Source organism: Rhizophagus irregularis, chromosome 20 (genome assembly GCF_026210795.1).
Source record: "Rhizophagus irregularis chromosome 20, complete sequence".
NCBI classification, from domain to species: domain Eukaryota; kingdom Fungi; phylum Glomeromycota; class Glomeromycetes; order Glomerales; family Glomeraceae; genus Rhizophagus; species Rhizophagus irregularis.
This window is the reverse complement of record NC_089448.1, coordinates 3,289,888-3,300,842: the sequence shown is the minus strand read 5'-3', so window position 1 is coordinate 3,300,842 and position 10,955 is coordinate 3,289,888. Positions and strand designations below refer to the sequence as shown.

The window sequence follows — 10,955 nt, the reverse complement described above, 5'->3', positions numbered from 1 at the left end:
ATTTTTAGAAACTTGAGAATTTTTTTTTTTATAATTCTTTTAATTTTCAATAATTTACATTGTCATCATTCAAAACAAAATAGTTTATATTGGTAAATTCTTATAAATTGATAATTTTATTTATTTATGAATTAATTTATAATTTATTCAATAAAAATTTCTTTTTTTTTGTGGTAGAATTATTAATCAAATTTTAATATATTTATTTTATGGGAATAACAAATAAATTCTTTAATCTATAAATGTTGATTTGTATTGGTATATACAAGTGTATAGTGATCAAACGGAGTAACGCAGCAGGCTTTTTTATTTCATGAAATGCACATGAAAAAGTAAATTAAATAAAAAATTGAAGTAATGAAAATTCAATTAAAATAAAGTTAAAATATACAACAAAAATTAATAAGAAAACATGAAGAAAGTACGGTATAATCTTGATATTAAATAGTTATTCGGCACTTCGTGTCGAATAATTATAAAAATCACGTGATACCGAATAAAAGGTGTGCCAAATATGGATTAACCGAAAGTATACGAAAGTATATTACAATTTACAACCGAATTTTATCAATGTACTGCTTATTATAAAATATAATAAAAAAAAATTTTTTTTGATTAACCGAAGTTTTGGAATTATCCAAAGTCTTATAATTTAATTATTCCTAATTTTGGCCAGAATTAACGCTCGAGTTTATGATTCTAGCTAAAATTAATATTATCATACCAATTTTTTTAGTCTTTTATATAAAAAACTTGTATAAAAAGTTTTGACTAACTAAAATATTATATATACCAAAATTTTGGCCCATGATAAGGTGTAAGAAAATTTTCTAAAGAGCCATCTGGCGATTCTGGCGTAGGATTTACTATGCATCAATATATTTTAATAATTTTCTTAAGACTTTAATCACTTGCCCTTTTTTATTACGTATAAACAAATAAAACTAAGAAAGTATTGTCATTTGTTTTATTTTTTATCTTAAAATAAGATACCAGAAAATTAATATCCATAAATACTAAAATCATTACTAATTGAAACAACTTTCAAAAGCGCGAGATCTTTTTAGACAAATGAATGTACTTCTTTCATATAGAAGTGATTTTTTTTTTTTTAAAAAAAAACTAAATTAATTTTCTTTTTATTTTTTAGAAACGTTGATTTCTGAAACTTTCTAAAATGAAGTTAGAATTTTTTCCGTAGGTAAATAAATATACGAAATCTTAAATAAGAAAATCAAAAATTAAATATTGGTCAATAGACGATTTGACCCTGATATCTTTTATATAATTAAATAGCAATATTTGATATATAACTCTCACTTTGATAGACCAAGTTATAATGTCCAGATAGAAATGAACTGTCTTGTCACCAAAGAGTTTGTGCGTTGCAATGGTATCATTGCGATAATTTTTATCATTTTGACATTTTCATTCTTCAAAGAAAGATATAAGAGCGAAAATAAATGTTAAAATTCGATTCTTAAAACCTCACTTTGTAGGGTTAGAGGTATTGACAAGTTCAAATACGCGTATTTATGAAGAATCAGACATCATATTACTCGCTCTTCGCAGAACACGAAAATGAAAAGACGGTGATTAAATAGAAAATACATAAGGTTTCTTAATAAAATAAAGTTTTTAATTGAATATAAAAATAAACAAATGAAAGTATATTATGAACCTTTATAATTACTCTTATGATAAATTTAATTAGAAAATAATAAAATAATTAATACTACTTATTAATAATTTATAGAATCCTGTTTACTGTCAAAACAATATTAAATAATTTATGAGTTTTTTTTTTTTGAGAATATGATTCCAGGTTAACATTACATAGAAATTAATTATCCGAGACGAGCTTTACATCATCCCATTATAAAATTATAAAAATTTATTCAATAAAATTATTTTTAACGAAGCCATTGTAAAACAAATATTGCTCAAAGTACTCGATTCTGTCATACCACATACTATTAATATAAGAAAATTCTTAGCTTAAAGGATAAATTAAATTTATTTATAAATGGGTCATCCAAAAAGAGAAGCTCCATTAACTTAATTTATCATTCACATTATTTATTAACTTCTTAATGCAGGCCAAATGCCATAATACTGAATTTCGTGACTTTTTGGTGGTTGCGCAGGGGAAGGTCATTATTACATGGTATTATTACTAGATTTACCAAATTTGTATATGATGCTGTATTTATTAACGTGTTAACATGTTTTAGCCATATTTCGGGTATATTTAAGGAGAAGACAATTTCAATGAAAAATAACAGCTCTATTTATAATTTCGAAAGTTTAAAAAATATCATTCTTATTCGATCACTTGGCCAAAACTTCTGATGTCGAAATGATATTAGTGGATGGTGTCAAAAGATACAATGATGTGGATACGTTATTACGTTATGCTTAAGGAAATTATAGCTCTCAATTACTATGAAAAATTTTCATTGATTTTCTCAGACAGCATAGTAATATAAACACATTTATTCCATTTACTCATAAAATATTTATTTAATTAGCTGCTTTACCGTTTATGATTCACTTAAAAAATTTTCTAAACACGTTATTACTAGTTTGTTGTAACTATAATTGATTGATCACTAATTCTGTAATTGTTACAGGCGAATTTTTATTCTAATTTGATTCATACCATCAATGGAAAAAAATAAACTAATTTGATAATATACTACTTTTGTCTTGATAAAATACAGCCTTTAGGAATTTAAGTAATCAATATTAACTCTGCATTTTTAAACCAGCCAATAATGTAAATTTTTATGGATATAAATAAATAATCAAAAATAAATTTCTCATCATTTTAAACAATTTCAATTTGCCACTGTAAATAAAAAATTATAAATAAATAAATAAATACGAAGATATAATATTGAGTAAATTAAATTAAATCTAAATACCTCATCATTTCCACCAATTCTTTCATTGTGACCAACGACTTCTTGAAAAGTTTTATTTCCAATTGTAAATGTGAAATCATGACTACGGAAAATAGAAATACCACATTTTAAAGCAATTACATCTTTTGCTTTTACGTAAGGTGCGTTATTATTTGTTGTATTAGTATTTATCCAATTTAAAGAACTACTTCCATTTCTACAATTTACTGTAAAATAAATATAGTAAATAAACAAATAATTATTAAAAATAGTTTTTTATATATTATTAACGTTTACATATACCTTCAAAATGTCCAGTTGTAGGAGACCTATAACTAGAATTAATGCCTAATTTATTACCGGTTACTTTATGAGTCAAATCAAAGCCATCATCATAAGTACAATGCTGGAAGTTGTGACTAGTAGTCGCATACCATAAAGCATCTTCATCTGGAAATTTTTCACCAGCAAATACCTAAAATATAAAAAAGTTATAAATAAAATGACATAAGTTGATTAAATAATTGAAATGTAATTAAAATACATGCCACTCGTTGATTGGAACCTGTTTTATAATTAACATTACAACTTGATAAATATTTTCCTGTTGCAACATGTTTCAGAGCGATTGAAGACCCAAATTTAATTATTTTTAATTCGTCAAATACAACCTCACTAAATATTTTAAATATTTCATCTACAGAATTAATACCCTCCACTCTTTTTATAAATTCACTTTTAAAGAAGTAGTTTGAATATGAATTAATAAGCAGGGTTATGATTTCTTCATGATCATTAATTTCCGCATCATTACAAAGTGAATGAAAGTTAGCAAGGAATGTTGCAATATCATCATGTTGTTCAGGAATGAATTTCATCATTTGTAATTTTCTTTTGCATGAAATTTTAAAAGTATTAAAGGTTGAATGTAATTTAAGAGCTTCAATAAGTTCTTCAAAAGATTTAATTTCATTTACGTTAGGAATTATTATGGTGGAATTTATCATAGTTTTACAAATATTTAAGACTTCTTTATCATCTTTAATTTGTTTAAAATAACAAAAAATTAGTACTTGTTTTAACCATTCTTGAGGATGAATTGTTCCAGAGTATTTGGGTAACTCCATAATTTAAGGAAATTTCAAGAAAAGAAAGAAACAAAATGATAAACATTCGATGATAATGGTTCCTTTTTCTTAAATGATGGTAAATTGTCTAACCAAATTAAGAAGAAATATTACATCATTTATTTATCGTCGTTTTCAAATTAGTGCGACCTAAGTCATCCTCTAAAGAAATCGGTATTCACAAATCGGGAAAACCCGGATTTTTCCTAAATAACTATAAATCATGGGAAATTTTCAGTTATTTAAGTAGTAGTTTCTCTTGAATATATGTTGGTATTACACAAAGTTTAACCCTTGCTCATAGGAAAACTACTTAAATAATTGAAGTTTCTTCACTCTCTGTGACCACCTTCTACAATGTGCTGTAAATACAATAATTTAATATTATGAATTTATAAAATAATATTTTTTATGTACTTTTTTCGCATATCCAATTGTAGGAAATTCATAATTTCCATAGTATTTATTCATTCAAACATAATTTGTTATCAGTTATTTTACGAGTTAAATAAAAATTATCATCATAAAATATTTTATCAGATTGGTAGGATTCTTTTCGATTATGAAAACTACAAAAATCAAATAACCATAGAGACCTGTATTTGATCATATTTTGAAAACCGGAATTAAAATATAAATTTATAGGCCAGTTTTCACGAACCCGGATCGTAATTCTAATACTCAAAATATCACTGTTCCAATTCGCTAGCGATTTAATAATTTATTACAATAATGTAATAATGTCATAAAATTAAAGTTAGAAATTAGTTTGGCTAAAATTTTCTTTTTTCTAAAACTAACAAGCACGAATAATACAACCTGAAAGTTATGTAAATTTCTTATATGCATAATTTACGCACTCACGGCTGCATGCGTACAGCTTAATCTATTATATCTTTTAGATTTAGATAGTCGGGTTAGTTCAGATATTAATGACATCACTTTATCACTCTTAATAATGATGGGTATTATATTACAAATTTCATCAAATGTGAATAAAAGGAAAGCTTCAGGCCTTTAGTTTTTCAATTTTTTTAAAAAAAAATTCAAAAGTAATTTTCATTCATAAAAAAAACTGATTATTTCATTTTTTAAAACAGTCTCTTTATTCAAACCTTTTGGTCTCAAGAGACTTTTTAAGATCAATATAGCGAATTCCCAGATTGTAAAGAAACAAGGTTCTTCGGATTAATTTGCTCCGCAGTAAGGATAGAGGTCCAATATTTTTCTTCCATATAACTGCCATGCATAAAAGACCATGTTCTTGAATAAAATTATTTCGCCTGGAATAGCTAATAATGTAACTACAATATCTTTTCAGTGAATGAATTCCATAGAATACATAAAATTGATGAGATTATCGACAGGTCCTTGAAATTTATTTAGAATACATCACCTTGGTATTTAAAGTCGTTATTCTGGTAGTTAGCGAGATTTCAGAAGGAAGTGTGTTTGTGGGTAAAACTTTCGGGCTTGTCACCGATGCGGATAACCAAGATTCAAGCTATCAAAGCCGGTAATAGTTGTGCATGATAACTAATACGGAAAGTGATGTTGGAAGAGTTCTTGGACATATTTCATGGTTATTGGATGAGGCGCAGAAATCAGATTCAGCTGATACCATAGGTAACGAGAGAGACATAAAAAGGATAAAGTCATCAGGCGACCTTGCGGAATAATCAAATTAGGATCAGTTTGCTTTAGCAAACATCTCGACTCCTGCATGCCGAAGTAAGCGAAAAAAATATATTCTAGTAGCATAAGTAGCTTTATTTATTAACATAGAACCATTATGTAATTCATGTATCGTGGACAAAGTCCCCACTTGTGTTTATTTTTTCGCATGTACGGCTACGTCCCAGACTTTATCTTTTCGCGTGTATTAATAAATTTTTTTAATAAAAATCACTTTGTTCAAGATCAGAGTTACATATATAAAGAACTAAACCAACCTGAAAGCTCGAGCTTGAGGCTGAGAATTTTGTGGTTAAGGCCGATAATACTAAGCTTAGACTGAAAATGCCGATTAATAGTAAGTTTAGTTTTTTTAGGCCTCTAGGAATTTCTTTTTTCTATTCTTTTGTACAGTTTTTTAATGATGTGCGGTTATTTCTTTTATTTCATTTTTAGGTATTGTTTCGTTTCTTTTGTCTAATATTTCATTTCTGGGATTATCTAATGCTTTTGTTTTTGTTCTTTTGTCCTAATACTCATTCTTTCTTTATTTAACTGTCTTTGGGCTTTTTTTCTTTTACTTGTTTTTTAACTTACTTACATTTAATTTGGTTCATTATTACTGAGACCTTGACGTACTGTATATCTTAATTTTGGTTCGTGTCTCTTGATTTTTTTGTTCATTTATTGATGGGATTTAATCACCCTTGGTATGTATCTTTGATTTTAGTTTATTTATCAATGAGAATTAATTACCTTTGGTGTGAATCAATTTTGGCTCATGTTTCTTTATAATTTCATTTCTTAAATTTTTTTTCAGTTCGGGATTTGTAATTTTGTTTACGATTTTATTTTATTATCTGATCAAAAATTTACTACCCTTTCCGGTTACCTAAACCTTTAATTCTCCCTTTCACTTGCTCTAATTCTTTTAAGCTTGGGAACTTTTTATTTTTATTCATAAATGCTTTTTTTTGATGCTAAAATATTTTATAAATCACGTAAAGTCATTTTTAAAAATTATATTGTTCATCAAATTATTTTATTCCTACAGATACTAGGCATTATGACATGTTTTTTTTATATTCAAAGTCTTTAGCAACAAAAAATTACATATTTACTATAAAATGATTATATTATCCTTTTTTTGTATCCAAAAGTGCACGTGCAAAAATCCACCTTCACACTTATTACTCTTTGCATCTTTTTCCAGTCAAGGTTTTAATTTAATAACCACTTCACATCGTTTATATCGTGATTTTTTTTGTGAGTTAATTGCATATTTTCGCTTTCTATCAAGAGGATTTTCCTCTGTCTATATCATCAAGGTTAGTTACCACCAAAATCATTTTGTTTCTGTTATAATATTTAGTTCCCCAATTTACATTATTAAAAATTTGCGCTAACTTATTTGATAAATATGGTCCTCCAAAAATACACTTGTAAACATGAGTTTTATTAGAAAAGTAATGTATATACCACCAAATGTAGCAAAAAACTGACTTTATGTACAGGCTACAGTGACAGATTTTAATCCAATTGCTGTAAAATGACAAGGTAACTGGCGGTGAATTAAGAAAACCAATGACTTTTAAATTCATTTATGCTATATATATATATACCGTCTATCACTGCCTAAAGTATTTCCCTTTAAGCGTACCCCACTTTAAAAGACCTGGTATTTTTATACTAGATACAAACATTTTACTCTTGGTTAATACCTAGAAATGGTAAAGTCCTAGGACCTGGTCAGCAGATATTTAGATTCAAATTTTGGACCAGAAGTGGACCAGGTTCTAAAAAGTCCTAAGAACCATGAATCAACTCACTTTTTTTACTTTTTATATTTAGTTATCATTATATCCATAAATAACCTAGTTCAGGACCAGGTCCACAGGTCCGTTCAATAAGACTCATAGGTTCCAGAACCAGGACCGGACCAGGACCGACCTAACAAATCCTATAAATAATATCCCTCTTATAATTCTGGAAAATTATAAAATGCCGCCCCCTCATATAATACCCGGTATCTCATAAAGTACCCACGGGTATTATTCAATTTTCAAATCGGATAAAATTTAAAAGACCCAGGGTACTTTAGACAGGTGCTAGATGGTATGAATTTCTATAATTCAATCATTCAATCATTTTTGTGTGTAATGAAAAATAATAAATTAATAATTACCTTTTAGAAGAAATGAAGAACTAGAAAATTACTCTGATTTGAGTTTTTTGACTATTGCACACCCTATTATATCTTTTATGGTACAAATTCAAACATGTATTAATAGTAATTACCAAACCATCGGGTATTCTGGTAAAAAATTTGTCTCATGATATTAATATTATTGACAAACATTTTTTGATAGATTCTTGAACCCGGTGATATTGTGTAGAGGTATATATTTAAGCTGGCGTACTGTGGTAAAATTACTAAAAAATATTGTAGATAACTAGCAGTAACCCATTGCTTCACACCGGGACCAATGAATTTGTTTCAAATAGAAAATTTTAGTATTATAATGTAATACTAAGTAAATTAAAGATGGTTATAGTAGTTTTTTTGTTTTTAAATTATATGTATAATATTAGAATGATATAAATTATATTTACTATAATATAGCTTATATTAATGATTTGACGTTTGCGATTTAATAATTTTTCACCTAGGGTGATTGAACCTATATAATTTACCCGGCGGTGATATGACCTCATTATTAAATTTGTACATTTGGCCAATTAATGAGCTGATCATTTTATATTTTGAATTCATTCTTTTTAGGTCTCTCAGTTCTTCTTTGTGACTACTAGGGTATGTTTTTTATTTTTTGTTTTTGTTTATTTATCAGAATTACAATCTTTATTCAAAAATCTGGTAGTTATTTAGAGAATTTCAGATATGGATTTGGTTATAATAATCTATTATTAAATCAACAATTTCTTCAAAAAAAAAATTGATATTTTTACATATTTTATAATTAATTAAATTAATTAATTGATTTTTATGAATTTGAAAAATCAAACTATTTATCCAGCGTTCAATTTAATTGAAAATAATCTTACTCATCTTTCTATAAACGTCAGTCAATTTTCCTATATCTGATATGTTATACAGTCAACTCTCTTTATAGTTACACATTTGGGACAGTCCATATTTGGTGATTATAAAGAGATGTGACTATATAAAAAATTTCTTATATTAGTATATCATAATTCCGGCCAAAAATTAACATAATTTTAGCCAAAATTATACTCAAAACTTTATTGTATCGTAACTCCGCCAATATTAATCGTAGAGAGATGATCTTACCGCCATTCGATTCGTCTTGATGAGACGGTTTTAATGGTATAAAATACATCGAAATCCAATCACTAGATTAATTTCCGAAATTAAAAAAATATTAATGGTTTTTGTGTAATAACTCTGCCAATATTGATCCTAGAGAGACAATCTTACTACCATTCGATTCGTCTTAATGCGACGAATCTAATGGTATAAAATACATCGAAATCTAATCACTAGATTATTTCCGAAATTAAAAAATATTAAATGGTTTTAAGTAGTAACTCCGTCAATATTGATCACAGAGAGATGAGCTTACCGCCATTCGATTCGTCTTGATGAGGCGATTCCAACGAGCTATTAATCGTCTTTTTACAATCACTAGGTACTGAGAAATTTAGCAAAATGTTAAATGGCGCAGTAAACGTAAATCAAGAAATATAATAATGCCGATGCTTAACATTTTGTTGAATAACTCATCAGTCAGTGATCGGAAAAGGATAAAACTACTGCGGACGCTACAACCAATAGCGTGAAGGTACAGGGATTAGTGTAGTTGGACTGCATCATGGTGAATTAGTGTGTACGGTTAGGCCGCACATTTCAACTAAGGGTCATGGTGTCCTTCTAACGTTCCCTATGAGGCCATTGGCATGTGCGCAGTCCTGTCCTTGAGGTCACTACTATACCTTGGGGGGGACTTCCTGTCCGGGTGGTCACTCTACGATACCGCTTGGGGTCAGTAATGGCTAGATGGTCGTTCTAGATGGTAAAGCTGAGGGTGCAATGTCTTAGTGGTAGTTAGACCTTCTGTTAGGTCTTAGACCAACCAAGGTGTTCGTGCACAGAACAGGTAGCATGGCTATGGGGTTCGATTCCCTACTCCTTGGGTCCTGGTTGGTGATCCCTGGTGGTTGATACCCACCATAAGGGGTGATCCTGGACAGATGCCTGCTACTTCCTGTCCGAGTGGTCACTACAAAGTATACCACTTGGGGTAAACAACTGTACTATCGGTGCTGGGTAATCGCGGGCTGTAGTGGCCTTTGAGTGAGACTTAGTACCTAAAATGGTGGTATGGAAGGGTACTAGATGGTTGATGTTACCTGTCGAAAGTCCTCCATGAAAGTAGATGCTCTCTAAAGGTCGTAAAATAAATTGAGTATCAGTATCATGCAATGGGTATAGGATGAGTAGGCGGCGTGTACCTAGCTTCAGATCAGCCTAAAAATGGCCCGATGGGGGATGTCTTCTATAGTGGTGCTGTTACCTGAGGAATTAAGTACTCGGTTTAATGGTTGTCCATTGAAGATGATAGGACACAGACCCGAGATTAGTCTCATAAGAGGCAATGGGTGGTCTGGCCGTAAACACTTGCAAAGGAAAAGGATAAAACTGAGTAGGCGGCGTGTACCTAGCTTCAGATCAGCCTAAAAATGGCCCGATGGGGGATGTCTTCTATAGTGGTGCTGTTACCTGAGGAATTAAGTACTCGGTTTAATGGTTGCCCATTGAAGATGATAGGACACAGACCCGAGATTAGTCTCATAAGAGGCAATGGGTGGTCTGGCCGTAAACACTTGCAAAGGAAAAGGATAAAACTACCACCATTCGATTCGTCTCAGTGAGACGATTCTAACGAGCTATGATACATCTTTGTACGATTATTAGATGCCAAGTTATTTAATATATTCTTTATATAACTGTGATTATAAACAGTTCTTTTTAATATAAGATTTTTGAGGATAGGTGTGATAGTGACTATAGATAGATTGTGACTATATAGGATAGATTTTAATAATAAAGTGTTTTGAACATTCAACTGGTGTGACTATATAGTAGAATGTGACTATAACGGGAGTGACTATAGAGGGAGTTGACTGTATTGATTTTTTTTTTAAAAAATAATAATTTAGTAAATATATTTAATATAATATTTTATTTTTTATTTAATAATAAAAAAAA

The 10,955-nt window shown here is 29.0% G+C and overlaps 1 protein-coding gene across 1 annotated transcript; it reads right to left on the bottom strand.

The window, feature by feature from the left end:
* Nucleotides 1-2,607: 2,607 nt before the first annotated feature.
* OCT59_013323 (uncharacterized protein) lies at nt 2,608-4,067 on the bottom strand. Its single transcript, XM_066140733.1, has 4 exons — nt 3,455-4,067; nt 3,210-3,381; nt 2,928-3,133; nt 2,608-2,851 (listed from the first exon to the last, which is right to left on the bottom strand). Exons 1-4 carry the CDS (start codon nt 4,031-4,033, stop codon nt 2,831-2,833), a joined length of 978 nt encoding a protein of 325 aa, XP_066001586.1. The 5' UTR covers nt 4,034-4,067; the 3' UTR covers nt 2,608-2,830.
* Between the last annotated feature and the right edge of the window lie 6,888 nt (nt 4,068-10,955).